Consider the following 20102-nt stretch of genomic DNA (forward strand, 5'->3'; position numbering starts at 1 on the left):
CACACATACACATGCTCATGCACACATACATATACACATAGCCACATATATACATGCATATACATATACACTATAGCACACGCACATACATGCACATATACATACCCACATACCACACACATACATCATTTTCTATGGACTCTTTAACTTGGCTAGAGTGTCAGATGCAGAGACCAAACTTTGAAGAAAGGTTTTAAATTTCAACATTTAGAGTTGAACACTTAGAGTTCAACTTTAGAGTTTCAACACTACTCTGTTTCTACAACGGCTACTCAACACGGGCTAGAATTGTCATTTTGGAGTCAACCAAGGTCGTGAAAAACTGCCCAGTACTTTCCTTTTGTGCCTCAGAAAACATAAAATGTTAACTAAGATCACAGGGTGAGACACAGGCTAGGCTCCAACTCTAGTCTCTTGACTCAAAATCTAACACACACACACACACACACACACACACACACACACACACACAAGTCTCCATACTGAAATTGTCTAGCCAACTTATTCTTAAAAGGATCTGAGAAAAATCTCACCATGGAATGACCTAGAGCCAGACCCACCATTGGTAGATGGGATAGGAGGATGGAAGGATGGATGGATGGATGGATGGATGGATGGATGGATGGATGGATGGGTGGATGGATGGATGGGTGGACAGATGGATGGATAGATGGATGGATAGATGGATGGATGGATGGATGGACATATGGATGGATGATGGATAGATGGATGGATGGACATATGGATGGATGATGGATGGATGGATAGATGGATGGAAGGATGGATGGATGATGGATAGATGGATGGATGGATGGACATATGGATGGATGGATGGATGGATAATGGATAGATAGATGGACATATGGATGGATGATATGATATATGGGTGGGTGGATGGACATATGGGTGGATGGATATATGGGTGGAGAGATGGACATATGGATGAATGGATATATGGATAGATAGATGGACATATGGATGGATATATGGATGAATGGATGGATGGGTAGGTGGATGGGTAGATGGATGGATGGCTGGATGGATGGATGGATGGGTAGATGGTTGGATGGATATATGGATAGATGGATATATGTTTGGATGGATGACAGATGATGGATGGGTGCGTGGATGAGCTCCATGCATCAGTGGCTAGATGGATGAGATAAGTGATAGTCAGATGGATGAATAGGTGGGTGGGTAGATATGCAGTTTTACTTCATAGATTTTTGTATTCAAAGGTTCTTTGAGGTGGCACATGCCTAAGTTCCCGTGGCACCTCCTGATTTTCACATATGGCAGAGACCATCCATCCATCAAGCATTTCCCCGTTCTGTGTAGCTGTGAGGTACCAACAAGCTCAGCCAGGTTTTACCAACTCAGTTCAACCCAGTGTTTATTGGGTGAACATGCTTCCATCTGCTAAAGCAGCACTGTGTGGGCCCCATGGAGTGACAGTGATGGTCCGGGCCTCCTGCACTTCATCTGACAGGTAGGACGGAGAAGGGAGGCAGCCTAGGTCTCCCTCACTCACCTTTCTCCTCAGCATCCAAATGAGGAGTTTTAAAAATGCCAAAAAACCAACCCAGGTTAACACGAGGAAGAGGCAGGACACCACACAGTGCCCTGTGGGCACACAGCAGGGCCCCTCTGGACACAGGAGGTTATTAATGTCACTGTTGTCCCTCCACCATGAGCTCCATCTCCTGGCATAAGGCCTTTCGGCAAAGAACTCCCTCCTGAATGTCCCCTGGGGAGAAAGCTCCAGAGGGAGCTCATGGTGACTGTCAGCTTGAGCTCTGGAGTCACCTGGGAGACAGGTCACTAGGTGTGCCTGGATGAGCTTGATGAGATTAACTGAAGTGAGGCTAGTCACCCACTGTGAGAGGCACCATCCCCTAGGCTGGGGTTCTGGACTGTATAAAAAGTTCTCCACCTCCTGACTGTAGCCGTAAGCTCCTGCCTCTGATGCTCCCACCATGGTGGACTGTACATTGGATCTGTGAGCCAGAATAGAGTCTTGCTTCTTTCTACTTGTGTGTGTCGGGGCGTTTTAGTGCAGCAGCAGGGAAAGGAACTAAGAACCCCCGGAAGCACATAGCAGAGCTGTCCCGCCCCTGAGCTCTTACTTTGTACAGGTGCTAAGCCAGGACTCTGACATGTGTCCTTTCACTTAACCCTTGATAAAAAAAAAAGTCAGTAAGAGGTACATTTTTCTCATCTCATGGGAAATGAACAAAGACCCAAAAATGTGCTCCCACAAGTGCAGGGGAGCCCTGATTGATTAGTGATGTCTGCTCTGGGAACAGTCTCATAAACGTGCTCAATGGGAAAATCATAATTATTTACCACTGTCTGTCTCAGGTACAACAACAGGAGGGTGGCACAATGCCCATGTTCACACAGGCTATGAACGGCAGAGCCAGGACACACCACACTCAGTCCTCACACAGCCTAAAGCCTGTGAGCCACACCCATTGCTTTGGCCTCTCCTGTTCTTACGGTATTTGAGGATTGAGCCGTGCAACTAGTTGTTCTTTGGGCTTCCTCATCACCAAGCACAGTCCAAAGGCAGGCAACAGATGCCCCCTCATGTAACGAGGGAGCGGGTGTCACATAGTGAGGTTTGCTCCAAAGAGGCAAGCTTAGCTGGCAAGCTGGCCAGTTTGGCCAGCTCTCAGCTATCTGCTCCTGTAAAGGAATCCAGCACATTGTAGGTACTTTATAAATACTTGCTGGATGACAGAATAAATGATGTGCCCTAGGGGACAGCCATCGTGCATAGTGTACAATAATAACATCCTCACAATCGCCTGCTATATTACAGATAGCCAGAGTACCCATTTTTCAGATGAGGAAACCAAGGCTTGGGGAAGTGAACATCCTTCCCAGGTACTCATAGCCAGTTAAGTGTCCTCTGTGTGACCGAATTCCACGTAAATAGCAAGAAAACCAGCTCTTAGGGCACACTCGGGCACCGACAGCTCTCAAAGCCCCACTCACCTGCAGATGGGAATGGCCGGCACCAACTGCTTGGGCCAGGTGGGTGGTACCAGCAGGATGGACTCTGGCGCCGAATTCCGCCTCTCCTCCTGCTCACACGGCCCCAGGAACTCCACGGTGGTAGGGTAGATGTGGCGGGCCAGGCCCGCCTTGGCCGGGGCGGTGGGCACGGGCGTTGGGTCAGGACTGGTCTTCCATATCTTGGAGGGGATCCCGCAGGGCGAGTCGGTGGCCAGGGTGTTGAGGGCATCCATGAGAACAGCAGAGCCGGCCGTGGGGGGGTACCCAGCGGGGATGCCGTCGTCCTGGGGTGCCACGTGAGGCGAGGGCTGTGGTGAGGGGCTCCGGGAGCGCTGGGGTGAGGCTGCGGGCAGAGGGGCAACCAAGGCCTCCGCGCACGAATGCCTCCGCTTGGCACCGGGTGAGGAGGAGCGGGATGCCGGACGGGGCACGGGCGAGTGTCGGCCCAGGCGGCTGTCCTCGGCGAGGCCGGTTCGAGGTGACATTATTGGAGAGGTTCTGGGGGAATAATGAGCAGGGATGTTTTGAAACTGGGGACACAGGTCGTCGGGCCCGGCTGTGTTATTGGGTGAGACGCAGGGCGAGGTGTAGGGGGAGAAGGTGTCAGAAATGAAGCTGGCAGAGGAGCCGCTGCTAGCGGGGCTCAAGCAAAGCGGCTCGCGGTAGCCCTCGTAGCCGGGCACGGGCAGTGTGAACCTCGGGCTGGCGGCCACACCGGCTGGGGCCGGGGCCGGGGCGGGCTGCTCGGGGGACAGGCCGGCGTTTCTCCCACGAAGGGCCCCCCCTGCCTGCATCAGTTCGTGGGATGGAGTGATCTCGATCCGAGGGCTCGGGCCCGAAGCCCCTGCTGGCTTGGCCGGGCTCAGAAAGTTCTGGAACCCTATACTATCCGGCTCTCCGAACCGGCCAGGGGGCTCGCCAGAGAGACTGGCGAGGGGGTCGCATGGCTTGAGGCCATAGTCCAGGACATCATCCGGGTATGCGAGTCCCGAGGGTGAGCTGATGGCCTTATGTGCGATCGGTTCTTCTGGAAAGAGAAGGGGGAAGGGGGGTCTTTAAGCCTCTAAAACAGAACTGGGGTGCGGAGTCACAGTCATGGGTGGGCGTGGTCTCCTGCCACTGGTTGGTTTTAATACTCCACCGTGCCAAACCCTGAGCTTGTCACAAGTGAAGCCACTTGGACCCAAATTCCCTCAAGAGAGTCCAGAACGACAGGCGTCGTCGGCTCTCTGAGCCGTGTAGCAAGCTGAAGTACTGAGGATAAACTGGCCCAAGAGTCTCCAAGCAGAGGCCTAAAATCACCTCTCAGAAAGAAATTTTAGGGGCTGGGGAGATGGTTCGGTCCAGAAACTGCCTGCCACATGAATATGAGGACCCAAGTTTGATCCCCAGAGCCTACATAAAAGCCAAGGGAGAGGCGGAGACAAGGATCCCCGGAGCTCATTGGCCAAAAAGTGCAGCCTAATCAACAAGCTACAGGTTCAGGAGAGACCCTGTCATAAAAAACAACGAGGTGTCGAGCATTTGGGGGAGACACCTGATATCAACCCTCTGGTCTCCCTATGCACGCATACATATGCACATACACAGCCATTATGCGTGCCTGCACCAACATGCCTGTGCACACAGGCACAGAGAAAAGACGTTAAAGTGGATGATATCTCCCATAGCTCACGGGACCACAGACCCCCCAGCTGAATGAAGTGCACCCCAGCTGGGTATCTTACACTGAGTCTCCCTCCCAACTCAGGTTTTTCACATCAGCGTGGTTCACGACCTCATTACTAGCATTTGCTAACTCTCCAGGGCTACAGTTGGCCTTCTCATTTCACACATATGATGTGGCCTCAGGATACAGAGGGGACTGTGGGATCCATGAGTCTGCATTTGAGAGGTCTACACCCAAGTGTGAGACGCTTTCTAGAGCCAGGAGTCCCTGCTCGTTCCTGTCCCTTTATAGATATGGCCCCGGAGAGGACAAGAGTCCTCAAAGACACAAAATTAGCAGTCTCAGAACTCCTTCAAAGGATTCATTTGATCCCCAAAAGTCAGGATCATGGCTACAGAGCCCACAAACCATTAAGAAGAGGGATACAGGATGGCCTTTTTAACAGCAGCAGCTATTTTGAGTCTCTGCTGTCCCATCTCAAGGGCCCACCACAGACGAGAGGGTCACTCTAGTAGATGATGTTGCTCTGTCACCTCATTCTGTCCCTTGAGCCCCAAGCCTGACCCCTTACATTCCTCACTGGGGAATTTCTCCAGAGCCGCCAAGGGATGCTAGCTCCCGCCATCTGACACCAACTCACCCTCCAGGGCCCACTTCTCTACCTGTGATGGGTCAGCTTTGGCTCCTCAACTCTCACAGCTCCTACCCCAGCCACCAGCAAATCCTGACCTCTCTGCTATCAAGTCACAAACCAGCATTGGCACTCCCTGCACACACGGCTGTCTTGAATGGAGCCTCCCCCATTCTCTCTCAGTCTTCCCAAATCTTCCCTGACCGATGTCCGCTCTGGAAACTGACCTTCCCTGCTTCCTCTGATCCTTTAGGTTGGTCATCATGGGCCCTGTCTGTCCCCGTCACCAGCCTGTATCCCCCTTCCAAGTAGCTCAGAGACAGCCCCACTGAGCGTTTTTCAAGCCCTTCCTGCTCAGGGTTCCTGAGAAAACTCTTCCCTCTCCCTGCAAGACCTTCCGGGGAATGAATGCTTCCCTCCCGTGCATCTGCTCTAACAATAGCGTTCTAGTTGCCCTCCAAAAGATCATCTCCAAACCCCTTCTGCCACCTCTCCTTTGTGCCCACTACTAGATCTCACCTCATATGATACATATGTGTGTTTAGTGAACGTGTTGTATCATGCTAAATAAGGGCCAGGCAAACCACAGCCCGAGGGCCCACATTTTGTCTGCCGATAAAGTTTTATTGGTACGCAGCCATGTCTATTCATTCCTCGAGCTTGCTTCTTCACTGGAACAGGAGAGCTTAGAGCTTTGGCAGGGTCTATATGAGCCACAAGTCTTAAAATATTTACTCTCTGGCTCTTTATGGGCATTGGTGGTTCTCCTGATTCTAAGTTCCCCTGAAGTTGGGTTCACATCCTCTGTGGGTCAGCCCTGTTTGCCTGGCACCCACCACCGTTCCTGGCACTTACAGCCCACCAACAAACCTAAAGGATTAATAAAAGAATCATACTGGGTGTCCTACAAGCCAGTAATGGGGTCTCCAGCTCTGGGGATCTGGGGTAGACACTCGAGTGACCCTTGGCCTCTGTGTACCTTTTCTGAGGTCAGCTTAGCTGAATTGTCTCAACATGCCCAGATGGTGCCCCTGTTCCAGATGAAAGCTCCCAAAAGGCTGCTCACTGCTCTTAACATGAAAACAAATGAGCCCAGTTGGGCCAGCACGGCTGGGGTCTGCTCTGCCCACCCTCAGCCTCTCCTCTCTCTGGATTCCAGGCAAAGTAGTGTTTAGGGGGAAGCACCCACTTCCCCCTGGCCTCTGGACGTTGCAGTTTCTATTCCCTCTGCCTCTACAGCACCATTCAACCATGCCCAGAAGCTCTGCCACTGACCCTCAAACAGCTCACATCCCCCCGGGGGTGCCTGCTCTATACCCTGTATGTCTCCAATTCTACTGAAAGCAATAGTGGCATCTGCTACCAATTAGCAAGTCTGCCTGTTACCTGACCAGAGATGCCATGAGGACTCTCCTAAGACCTACTGAGCCTCTGTCACCTTGATGGGAGCTGGCAGGCCCTCCACAGAAGAATGCCAGCATTCCTCAGTAAAGAAACGTAACCCATGAAAATCACCTGGAACCCTGACAACACGCCTCCAAAATGTCACCACTACAAGACAGAGGGTGTCATCTGTAGAGAGGGTGAGTGGACAGGTGGGATTCCCTCAAAATCCCAAATGTATCCCAGAGCTCTTAGCACCACTCTCAGAAATGCATCCTATGTGGACGCTCACATCTGTAAGGAGAGGAGCGAGCTATAGGTTAGTGTCGGCAGCCCTGCGGCTGGCGGAGGTTCCAGTTCATTCTGATCGCGACTTACAAAAGTCCTTCTGCGCCAAGTGGCAGTGACCACTGAGACTCAGTAGTAAAGAAAGGGCAAGGTGGACACAGGGTGGGTTGTCTAAAAGAGGAGAGGGCACATGTGTGTAGGTATATGTGTGTGTGGGGGGGGTGTATGCATACACACACACACACACACACACACACACACACACACACACACACACGGCCAGAGGAGGACGTCAGGTTCCCTGCCCCCTCACTCTCCACCTTATTCCCTTTGAGTCAGGGTCTCTCACTGAACTTCGAGCCAGCCTGGTGGCCAGCAAGTGCCAGCAATCCTCCTGTCTCTGCCTAACCAGCCCTGGAGTTACAGGAGTGCAGAGCCACGCTCATCAGAGCTCAGCTCCTCACTCAGGCTCATCCACTGAGCCATCTCCCCAGCCCCGCTAAAACAAGACTTTTTGGTTTCTGTTTTATGCAGAGAAAACAAACTTCATTTTGCAAACATAATTAAATTAGCCTCTGTAGAGCAGGTGGGGGGAGGAGGAGGTGACTTGGAACATGACTGCTGACTGGGCGGGAAACAGAACCTAGCCTTGCTCTGCTCCTAAGTGGCCACAGAGCAGCAGAAGAAAAGTCCCCACGCACTCCAGGCCCCACAGTCTCACTTTGAACAGGACAGAGGAAAAGCTCGTGTGTCTGTGTCCTTTAGCGTTTGATTTTCTAGCTTGGGTCTGCAGGACTGGAGTTTCTTGGGTCCACAGGGTGAAGGCGCGTCTGAACTTGAGCTGCTGCTGCATGGTGTGCGTGCACACATGCCATTTCCTGGCAGATAGCATAGCACAGATGTCTAACCTAGGAGCCAGTGAGCATCACATCTATGTTCAGTGATGTTCTGAGAACCCATTCTCTACAAACTGCCCAAACAGGACACCAGCCCTGTACAGAGATTCCAGCCACATTCAAACTCTGCCTCAAAAACTTAACTCAAGATGTTGTAAGCAATCCAGAACTGTAGCCAGTATGGACACACAACATGGGGTGTGGCAGTGCCCATAATGTCACTTGGAGGCTGAGGCAGGAGAAATGCTGTGAATTTAGAGACAGCTAGAACGATAGAGTAGGGCCCTGTATCAAGAAACCAAGCCAAATACACACACATACACACACACACACAGGTGCACACATGGGTATATATACACACACAGAGACACACATGGGACACACACACATGCACACACACAGGTGCACACATGGGTGTATACACACACAGACACACACACATGGGACACACACACATGCACACACACAGGTGCACACATGGGTATATGTATATACACAGGTGCACACATGGGTGTATACACACATACAGACACACACAGGACACACACATGCACACACACAGGTACACACATGGGTGAATACACACAAACACACATGGGACACATATACATGGGACACACACATGCACATGCACACGCACACGCACACGCGCATACATGTACACCCTCAGAGCCCCAAGGAGCAGCCAGGCCCACAGAGTCTAGTATTGCAGCGTTTACACTGGTTTAATCCACCCTGGTGGCAGTTTTCTTTCCTTTCTTTTCCCTCTTGTCTCTCCCCAAGTCTATAAATGTTTAACAGCAAGCAGGGGTGTGATGGTGACAAAGAGCCTTTGCTTTCTCAGGGATTTGACAGCAAACCTCGCGAATGGCAAGCCATTAGCATCTTCCTGTGAGTGGCTGCAATCCTCACTCTTGGGCTCCCTGGAAACAGCCCATGTGCCTGCTGGGTCTTACTGCCCTCGCCTGCCCATAGCCCAGATGAAAGCCAGCACAGCTCAGAACCACACCTTGATGCCAGTTTTCTCAGGAGGGTTTCCATTAACCTATTTGCATATCTTGGCTCTAGGCAGCATTTTGCTGCAAACATTATGTATTCACTATGCCTGTTGGACTCCACTCTCATCTTTTCTTTTTAAAATGTGTGTGTGTGTGTGTGTGTGTGTGTGTGTGTGTGTGTGTGTGTGTGTATGTTCACAGAAGTCAGCAGACATGAGCTAGCAGCCATAAATGCTATGGTCCTCTGGAACAACAGCAAGTGATCTTAACTGTTGAGCGATCTGTCCAGCCCCAAGTCATAACTTTTCTTTTGAAAGGAATGGTTTACAATACTCCAGGAGGTTGAGGCAGGAGCATCACCTAGTTCAGGGCCTGCCTGAACTACAGAGTGAGTTCAAGGCCAGCATGAACAATTTAGCAAGACCATTCGTAAGAGGGTCAGGGGTGAGCTCAGTAGCAGAATACTGCCATATGTAAGGCTGTTTAATCTGTAGCAGTACCCAGGGCATGGGGCGCGGGGGGCGGAGGGTGCATGGTGACTACATTCAAGTGGACCATCTGGACAAAAGCTCTAGCCTACATTTCACCCCCACTCTCCCTTTCCACTGCTTTTTGTTTGAGGCAGGCAGAGGTGAACAGGTTTTGTCAAACACTGAACATCTTATTTTGCTAGCACCATGGAGATATGGCATAGGTTTCTGTGACCCTGTGCAGTGTGCCCATGTTAAGGCACACAGGCAGCAGAGGGGAGCCCAAGACTTAGGAAGGCACTCAAGGGTTGGGAGCACTCCACTGAGACACTGTTCCTACCAACTCAAAGAGAAGACAGTAACTAGAAGGAGGCAGCCTGGGGCTGGAGAGATGGCTCGGTGGTTAAGAACACTGGCTGTTCTTCCAGAGGACCCAAGTTCCCAGCACCCACATGGCAGCTCATGACCATCTGTAACTCTAGTCCCAGGGGGTCTGACACCCTCTTCTGATCTTCAAAGACACCAGGCTCACACATGGTGCACAGCCATGCATGTGGGCAAACACCCACATACACAAAATCAATAAGTAAAAATTTAAAGAGGAGACAGCTTTCTCTATGTACCATGCACTCATGGTGGGCTACTTCCATGTCACCTACCATGACAGATGCCTGGCCTATCCTTAAGATTTCAGTCCTCAGAGAAAGGAAGAAGGCAGGAGCCACAGTTGCTCTGGGTCCTCTATCTTTTCCCCTTCCCCAAAACATGAGCACATGCACGCACATGCGCACGCACAGGCACACACACACACATACACACACATACACACACTCACACACACTCACACTTGATATTCCCCTTGCCCAGAATCCCCTTCCATAACCCCAGCTTCCTTCTCCTGGCCCACTGTCCGTCTGACTAACTAGACTAGACTGCAGTAGCTTTAAGTTGAGCTCCTAAAGAACCCTAGAGTGAGGTCCACTGACATGGTCACTGACTTGTTCCTTCACCCCGAGAAGGTGAGTGCAGGGGCCAGGTAGCTAAAACACTCAGGATGGACCTACGAGGCACTGGAGTCCGCACATGACACAAGACATGGATTTTAACCCTCACTTCTACCTGAATGGCAAGGACAGTCTGCTCGCCCTCCACAGACAAGAATATAGCACAGAGCTGGCTTCACATACCCAGAGTCCTTCATGGGAACCATGGGCTGGAGATTCTGGCCCCATTCCAACCTAAGGAGACTCAGTAGCTGAGGCTGGTGTGCATACAGTGGAGCTGTTGCCCTGCCCACTCCAACAGCTGGCCACCCAAATGTCCCCCTGCTTTGCAGGATAGACTGAAGAGGAGGCCTGTGGCTCTAAGCTTTGAAGCTTCGCCCTGCACTTCCTGCGCTCTGCAGAGAGGCTCAGCCTGCCTGAAGCATTGCCTAGGAGCCACACCCTGGAACCTGAGGAGCACCCTTGGCTGTCCTGCCACCTCAGTAGCTGCTCTGAACCCCTTGCTCATTCCTGGTCCCTCTGGACCCCCACAGCTTCAACTGGTCACTTGGTTCTACAACTGATACCCAAGGCTCTCTCACCAATGCCATGGGGTCCTGGGGCTCACTCAACATCTGGACCCTGAGGATACTTGAGGAGTCCTCTGCCAGTTTTTCTGGAACTGCAGGACAAGACTGACTGGCTGCCTATCTACAAGGAAAATGAGGGACAGTAAGCCAGCTTCACAGACCTGGAGTCCTGCCAGGGGCCAGGACAACCTACCACTAGTGAAAGGCTACTCGCTGTGTCCAAGGAACCCAGGACACCCCTCCCCCTCTGCGTGTGACCTGAGTACGCTCTGAGTCCTCGTGGCTAACAACACAAGTCGGTTGGTTTTTCTCACACAGGGCAGCTCAGCTACTCCACACAAAGCCCCAAGTACATTTACCCAAAGACTCTCAGTAAATCTTTTTAATGATTCTGACCTCCTTGCTATGGTTTCTCTGTTTGGCTTGACAGTGTGGCACAAGCTAGCCTCAGCCTCTTCAAGAGCATTCTGTAAAAGAGGAAGGAATTTTACAGAAATAAAATGGACTGGTCAGCACTTGAGGAATCCTCTTGGCATCCCAGTCTGTGCAGAGCTCTGGAAGTGTGCGAGGCAGCTAGAGAAAGCCTCCGGAGCATGCATGCTCCCTCCTGGGACTTGTGCTCCTCACCCCATACCTCTGGCTGCCTGGGAGTGAGGCCACTAACTCTCACTGAACTGTTGGTGACTCAGTAAGCTGCTTGCCATAACAGAAGTGTTAGGAGTCAACACACCTGCGCCATTTGCTTTAGAGCAAAGACCACCACACACAACCAACGCAGGCCGGTTGCTTTTTCTCACAAGAACACTATGAAACAGGTAATATAGCTTTTCCCAGTTTTACAAATGGAGAAAATGAGGGTCAGAGAGAGTGAGTAATCTGCCAAGAGTGACAGAGCTTTGAAGCTGCAGAGCCAAGACAGTCTGAGGCAAACTGGTCCCTCCACACACCCACCCCCACAACCGCCACTGAACTCCCCCCACCACTTCTCATGAAAGAGGCTATTTTTGGAATGGTGATACCTTAACTACGAGGAGAACGAGGGGCCCCCAGGACTGAACCTGTTGTGGGGGCCATTGTTGGCCTGACAGCATAAGAGCCCAACTCTTTTTTCTAGAATGTTCCTTTTAGTTTGGCTAGGGGAAAGTTAAAATCACACTCTAACCATTCAGGGTCTCTGCTAGCCTTTCCTCCTCTGCCCCCTGCCTCAAGAATGGACCGTGGTGGGGGTCAGGATGCCACTAAAGAAAACCAGGTCCACACTGGAGTCCCGGTATTTGTAAAGCTGAGGCAGGAGGGTTTCTTGGCATTTGAGACCAGCCTGGGCTACATAATGAGCTCCAAGCCCAGCCTGAGACTCTTCCAAAAGAAGACACACACACACACACACACACACACACACACACACACACATACACAGAGGGAGACAGACAGACACAGACAGACAGACAGACAGACAGACAGACAGACAGACAGACAGACAAACAGACAGAGAGGAAAGGGAGGGAGGAACAGCCTGGACACCAGCTTTCAAGTATCTAAAAGCACAGGCAGGCAGTATTTTTAGGAAGTGGGATATAATGGCAAAAATAGGAAGCTTACCAGGCTATGGGGAGGGGACCCAGCCCCACAGCAGCAGGGGTTGTAAATCTGGGCCTCCCTGTCCGTACTATTCCAACCCATTCATGAGCTTACATCTGAGGTCTAGCTCTGAGGCATCATGGTAGCACACAAGATGCCATGGGTAGTCAACACATGTACTGGCAGCAATGGAAGGGGGTCGGTTCTCTGTCTCAGGATAGACCTGAGACTTCCCTAAACTCCTGCACATGTGACTGCAAGGGCCCCACAGCAGGCCAGCAAACACTTCAAGAGACACCCATGCCCTTTAAGTAATGAAGGGGGCTCTCAACAAACTTCCCCCAAGCCGTCAGTCCCCTGTCTCCTCCCCCCACTGCACACAGAGGGCAGGGGTGACTGGATTCCCCATAAATGAGTCATGTGTGCGAAGGAGAGGATCCAGGTTGTCACACCCTTTATTCAGAGGTGACACACACACAGACAGGGCCCTGAAAGTTGAGAAATTCCACCCGGATCCGTGGGTCCAAGAACACCAGAGAAGGCAAGGGGACGTTTACCCTCTTGTCTCGCCAGCATGGAGGCGCTGGCAGAGGCTGCCTGGCACCCTGTCATCTTTGCTGACCTTGTCCCAGGGAAGACAGCTGTCTGACTTCACCAGACAAGGGCAGCTTTGGTAATGCCTCCAAGTCTGCCACCAAGCCAGGCGCCCACATGAGAGGACGGAGGACAGAACTAGAGCGGCCGCTGGGAGGATGCTTGCAAAACCACAGCGCCCTGGGCTGCCTCGGAAGATGAGGGCCAAGTGCACCCTCCAACCCTCAAGGTCTCCCTTAAGCAGAGGGCACCAGGGGCCCTTGAACAGTTGAGGTATTTTGGGGTCCTCCTGCCTTCTGGGATCCCAGTCACCTGCTTGTTGACTCACTAATAGCTGGTGTCCACTAAGCCACCAGCCTGCATGTGTTTCTTTTCAGAAGTTTAATGACAAACTGGCAGGCCGATACTACCAACACCCCTCTGGTAGGGATAGGAAACTTGAAGTTCAGGTACAGGGAATACCCCAAGGTCATGCACACGAAACACACACACACACACACACACACACGCAAAGACATCACTGATGTGGTGTCACACAGTTATAACGAATAGCTACCTCAGGCTTTTTGCCCACACACATGTGTATGAGCATACACATGCACACACCCAGGACTGTGTTGCCTGCTGCCATGAGGGCTTCCTTCCCCGGTGCCCAGCAAATAACTAAGCCATCTGAACCCTCTTGCCATAGACTGGGCTTGAATGTCACATAAACAGGGTCACACAGGCAGGGATGTGCTCAATGTCAATCCTGGGATTCTCCTATATGGCACTTCGTAGGTTTCTTTTTCAGAAGTGGGGGAGGGGTGCTGCTTCCTGTGAATAGCCCTTCATTTCCTTCCATCAGCCACCCTCCCTCCACTTCTAAAGGCGAAGGTTCCTGGAGAACAAGCATGAGATCTGCAGATCTGGCGGGAGAGCTTCCTCAGCAAAAGGAGAAGGGAAGATCTGGTCAGAAGAAGTCACCAAAATAGACGTCAGGTAACTCTCCCACAGAGGCAGGACTGGCCATGACACACGGCAGCCTCGCGGGAAGGGATGGAGTTAGACAGTCACTGGCTTCCCTGCAGCCTCTGCCTAGACTAGCCTCCTCTAAGAGCTGAGCCCCCCCACCCATTCCCACTCCCTCAGAAGCCTGACCCCTGCAAACAACCCTCAGACAGGGACTCAGACCAAATACCAATGCCTTATTGACAGGACATGTTTTATGCGTACACCTCTCTACCCCCGTACCCCCATAGAACATGAGCACCATGTCTCCAGAGGTGGGCACCCTTAATCAGTGCACCCTCCACATACACACACCTGGTCATTAAGACATTCCTCCCAATCCACCCAGCAGAAGTGACATCACCCACCGTGGATTTCATCCCTGCAGCCCACCTTCTGAGGATTAGGCAGGCAAGCAGCCCTCTCCCTCAGCCTTTAAAATGATGGCTGCAAACCTTTCGGGCTTAAAGGGTTTCCCTCACTGAGCAGCCCCCTTCTGCAGGCAGACCCCAGCAGGTCTGTTTTGATAAGGCCTTGACAAATCCCACGAGTCACAGGCCACTTTCTTGCCTTCCGAAAGCTCGCTCAGGCATAGCTCAATTAAAATTCACAGGGAAGGGCTTGCTAGGAGAAATGTACTTTATTAACTAAAACAGGCCCTTTTCCAAATCCTTAGATTAGAAGGCAGACTGGGCCCCAGTGCCCGCTCAGGAAAAGGAACTCCCCCCCCCTCTGCCTCCAGCTCAGCCTGCTAAAAGGGAGCAAGAAAACACATTAAAGGTCCAGGGCACAGAGCTCTGGAAGTGAACGCCAAGGGATGTGGAGACGGCTCAGTTGGTAAAGTGCTTACAAGAGTTGAGCCCAGCACCCACATAAAAAAAAGCCAGGCATGGTGACAGAGCCCTCTCATAATCCTAGCACTGGGGAAGTGAAGCCAGGTGGGTGGAGCCTAGGGATTTGCGGAGCAGTCAGTCCGGCTAAACGGGTGTGTTTCCGGTCAACGAGAGACCCTGCCTCAAACAGAACAAGTCAGTCACTGAGGAAAGATACCCAAGGTTAGCCCTTGGTCTTCACACACACACACACACACATACACACACAAACTACATGCCATGGTTAAAAAAAAAAAAAAAAAGTCCATCTAGTAATAGCCACAGCATAGACGAGAGCCCTGGGGGCATGATCTGATTTCTTCAACAGATAAACAGTAAGAAAATTGGCTGGTTGGGATTTTCAAAAGATAAAAGGAGCAATGCTTAAGTCAACCATTCACAATGCAAGGATCTTTAGGGCTGGGTGCAAAACATAAAAATAATAAAATAAAATAAAATAAAAAACAGCAAAAGCCCCGGGTGGCGAACAGTGAGACTTGAAGACTGGATGGATGGCTGACGTAAACTACTTTAGGCTCAACAATGACTCTGTCATCAGCTGTTTGTATTCTTGCTTTTCCCGTCCAAAGATCCAACCAGCTGTGCATCAGAAATGTTGGGGAGACACCATCTGCGGGTTGGGGAGGTGGCTCGGTTATTACAGCATGGCCCTAACATGTAGAGGCCTGGGCTCCGCCAGCAGCTTTTCATAAGCCGTGTGTGGTGGATGAGCTTAGCTGTAAACCTGACACACCTGGGAAGAGAAACCTCTGGAAAATCTGCCTGCAACTCCGAACACATCTTTGGGGCATTTTTCTTGATTGCTAATTGATGTGGGATGGGCCTAGTCCACTGAGGGTGGTGCCACCTCTAGGCCAGTGGGCCTGGGCTATAGGAAAGGTTTCCATCCTCCATAGCCTCTGCTTCGGCTCCTGCCTCCGGGTTCCTGCTGGAGCTCTGCCCTGATTTCCCTCAGTGATGAACAATGATCAGGGCATGCAAGTCAACAAGCCCCTTCTTCCCCAGGTCGGTTTGGGTCCGTGCTTTATCACAGCAACAAAAAAGCAAAAGAATACTGGTTGTGGAGGCACATTCCCATAATCCCATAATCTCATAATTAAGATGAGAGGATCAGAAGTTCAGGGTAATCCTCAATAACTTTGGGGCCAGCCTGCGCTACATAAGGCCCTGTTTCAAAATGAGCAAACAAAGCAAAACAAAAAAAAACTGCACGGAGCCCTGCAAACATCATTTTACTCATTTGAAAGGTATTCCTTTAAAACAAAATGTTTCCATCATTTTACATTTGTGTGTTTATGTGCATGCATACATGTGCCAGAGCACACGTTGGGGGGTCAGAGGGCACCCTGCAGGTATCAGTTTTCTCCTTCTACCTTGTGGGTTCCTGGGGTCAATTCGGGTTGTCCCTCTTGGTAGCAAGCACCTTTACGAACTGAGCCACTGTGCTGGCACCTGTTTTAGTTTTGAAATTTCCATTTATTATCAGCGTGTGCTCTAACATGCACGTGGCGGGCAGAGGACACCATGTAGCGGTCACTTCTTTCCTTTTCTTATGTGGGTCCCGAGGATGGCACTCAGGTTACCAGGCTTGCTCAGAGCACACTTCACATTTCCCACTACACTGGCTCCCTGGCTCTGAAGACATTTTTTTTTAAAAAATCATTACTAAAGCCAGGGGGAGTGAACTATGCACTCTATTGGAGGGTTTTGATATTGGGGGTCCAGAGTCCAATTCCCCAAGAGCAGCCATATTGTTTTTTCTCAAGTGTCCATGTCTTTGTTTTTTTGTTTTGTTTTGGTTTGGTTTGGTTTTTTGGTTGGTTGGTTTTGGTTTTGGTTTTTCAAGACAAGGTTTCTCTGTGCAGCCCTGGTTGTCCTAGAACTTGCTTTCTAGACCAAGCTGACCTCAAACTCACAGAGATCCTCCTGCCTCTGCCTCCTAAGGGCTGGGATTGAAGGTGTGTACCACCTCTGCCGATGTCCATATCTTTAATACCTTCTGATCTGTTAACCATACAATACTATGAATTATACTTAAAGCCATTGAGGGAGAAGCCATGGGATGGGAAACTCGGATGAGATGCCCATTCTACTGCCCCTTACTTTTGCATTTTGGGGGAAATTTAGTAACACAAGGTCAGAGGGAAAGTCAAAGGCAGTTCCCCTGTACTCCAGGTGGAGTACCACACAGCAGGGGCCATCCCAGCACAGCCCACATCGCTGGGGCCATCCCACACAGCTGGGGCCATCCCAGCACAGCCCAGTCTCCAGGCAGGCCTGATGCCCTAACTCAGCTTGTAAACTGTCAGCAAAACCCCAGCTCAAAGGGTGCAGCATCTAGGGAAGTGAGCTGGCCGCAGCTCTCTGGGAGCCTGAGGCGACTTCCTGTGCTAGGGAGGGAGGAAGTCCCCTCTCAGAGAAAGCCACAGGGCACCCATCATGGAGCTAAGTTTTCAAAGCTGTCCATTTCTGGCACACAACACCTGAGAGGAGCCTGCATCACTCAGAAAGCAGCTTCCAGACCCCTGCAGCCACAGAATGGGAGCAACCAAGGAAGTATCTGCAGCCCGCTGGGTTCCTGGGCTGAGCAGAACCAACAGGGGTCTTGGAGTCAGAATCAAACAGGCTTCTCTGTTTGCTGACTCACTCAGGTACCCAGTAGACAGCCATCAGACACCACACCGCCCTTCATGGCTCATCTGCTCGTCTGGTTAAAGGCGCATCGCAGCTCTTTTCCCACAGGAGCCAGCATGCTTAGGACAGCCCGATTCCTCAGGGCCCACCCATTGCCGTCCAAAGCTCAGACCACTGGGACAGGAATCCCACACCTCCCCAAGCCCTCACTTATGCCCTGATGGAGCCTTCGTCCTCACCAGCCACAGCACAGATAAGAAACACGAGCCAAGAACCAAAATCATGTGGCCTCCAGCAGCCCCACTAAGAGACCTTACAGCATCTTTGCATCATCTGAAACGACAAGCGCTGATCTGCTTGCTGCAGACCTTGCAGTTCTGCTCAGCCCAGGTCCCCAGATAGCCAACAAGTCAAGCCAGGGCCTTTGGGATTTATATACGGTGTTCTGACTTGCACAGTCAGAGGGAAGAAGGGCTCAGGTGCCCACCCCACCTCCAAGAAGCACATGTGACAGAGAAAGAAGCAAAAACAGAGGCTGGGGGATGTGGCTATTCTCCACGGAGTGCAGGCCTTTAGCTCACTGCCTTCTGGACTAGAAAGTCCTGGAGCCAATGTGAGTGTTCCTCCTTGCAGGCTCTGTATGCCTCTGTTCCCCATCAGAGCTTAATGATAAGGGACAGTGAGTTTTTCAAGCTAGAATGATGGGGGTGGGGGGGAGAGACACTCCAGCCCCATTTCCTCTCTAGTCAGGGCTCTTCTCACCTCCCCTGGAGCTTCTGAAGACTGTATTTGTCCAAAGCAGGCTCATTAAGGCCTGCCCTTTGACACAAAGGGCAGCATCTCTGATCACATGTATCCAGCAAGCCAGATCACTTAGTATATGGGCCTATTTTTAGTAGCACCAAAAAAAGCCAGTTACTATATCACAGCCCCTGATTCGTCCCCATTCATTTCCCAGGCTGTGTCCCATGCTGGTTCCAGGGTATCCACGCAAAAGCAGGCCACAGGTCTCATTCATCTCCCCGCCCACTGAGCCTGGCACCAAACCAGCATGCCATGTGTTTGCAGGAAGGATGATGAGGTTTTCTTTGTGCCCGCAGATGGGTTGAGAACAGGTATTCTCGAGCTGAAGGGCTGGTGACGTCAGGGACTATTGGTCCATGACTCCCTCGAGAAATGGTGGGAAAAGGCCAAGGCAGGGGGAGTCGGATGAAGGGGATCACTTTTTAGATACAATTTACCCAAACTGACTCCTGTAGAAACAGTATGAACAGAGCTGGTGAGGTGGCTCTTTGGAGAAAGGGGCTGGCCACCAAACCTGACTGCCTGAGTCCAGTACCTGGCGCCCACGTGATGGAAGGAGATAACTGACTCCCACGAGCTCCTCGGCATAGAGAGAATCCGAGAAACTTAAGGTCACTGCACACATGAGACTATCACAGATAAGTATCACTCGGGAATATTGCTGGAAAGGCCCTTAGTGGGCATTCAAACAGATAGCACCCCCACAAAAAAAATGCACATAGTGGCCAAGTGGTGTTCACACCCGGAATGCTGAGCTCACTCACAGTAGGTACTCAGACACGCATGCTCAGATGGCCTCTGACTCTATCAACCTAAGAATAAGATTATATTCTGTCATAGGCACTTAAAAGACACTTTTCTGCCAATCTAGTCCTGTTCCTAGTAAAACTCCCAGGGACACAGGAACGGATACCTTCTGAGCATAACAAATCCATCTAAATCCTATCCCAGCGTCCAAGGTCAAACACAAGGTCATTCTGACAGAGGACTGGAGCTCAGTGCTCGGCATCTACACTGGGTGGCTCACAAGCAACTCTACCACTAGCTCCAGAGGCTCCAATGCCTTCTTCTGACCTCTGCAGACACCTGTATGCTCACTGTGCACCTACACACACACGGATACACACACAAACACACGGTTAAAAATAAAATACTACTCTAAAAAATGCGAAGATGGATACCATGTCCATTTTTATGTAACCTTCTACTTGAGGTACCAGCCAGTGCACTAGAGAAAGACAGGAGAGGCTGAGATGGGACAATGGTTCAGCAGGGGCAGAGCTGGGTCTTTTCTCCCTGGTATACTCGAGATCTAACATGGTAGGTGATTAGGAAATCGGCTGAATGAGTGCCTGGCTCACGCTGACCGTGAAAGCAAGGGTTTAATAAATGCTAGAGATGAAACCCACAGGGGCTGGATCCAGCGGCTTAACTCACTGCAAGTACACCGTCTGCCAGAGCTATCACTTCAGCCTTTTACACATAAGCAAACCAGGGTCTGAAGATGGTGAGCGACTTGTCCTAGCCCTCTAGCCTGTCTTCCATTCCTTGCTTGCCATAGCCCCGTGGACCAAGTGTCTCCCATCCCATCCAGTGGAGGAGCCAGAGGCCTCCCATGGTAATTCAAAGCCTAGGCTCTGACTTCAGCTCTGCCAACACTTTTTTTTTTTTTTTTTTGGT

At 51.1% G+C, this 20102-nt stretch overlaps 1 protein-coding gene across 9 annotated transcripts in view; it reads right to left on the bottom strand.

The window, feature by feature from the left end:
- Positions 1-20102, bottom strand: part of Nfatc2 (nuclear factor of activated T cells 2) — a 134321-nt gene that overhangs the window by 97554 nt on the left and 16665 nt on the right. For 6 of the 9 annotated variants that reach the window (XM_031372843.1, XM_031372844.1, XM_031372845.1 and 3 more), the window contains exon 2: positions 3001-4048. In XM_031372843.1, the coding sequence (XP_031228703.1) occupies positions 3001-4048 (1048 nt within the window). Of the gene's footprint in view, positions 1-3000; positions 4049-12528; positions 12713-20102 lie in introns of those variants that run through there. The other 3 variants (XM_031372848.1, XM_031372852.1, XM_031372849.1) reach the window with 2 other exon arrangements.

Source organism: Mastomys coucha, unplaced genomic scaffold, assembly GCF_008632895.1.
Source record: "Mastomys coucha isolate ucsf_1 unplaced genomic scaffold, UCSF_Mcou_1 pScaffold15, whole genome shotgun sequence".
Taxonomy (NCBI): domain Eukaryota; kingdom Metazoa; phylum Chordata; class Mammalia; order Rodentia; family Muridae; genus Mastomys; species Mastomys coucha.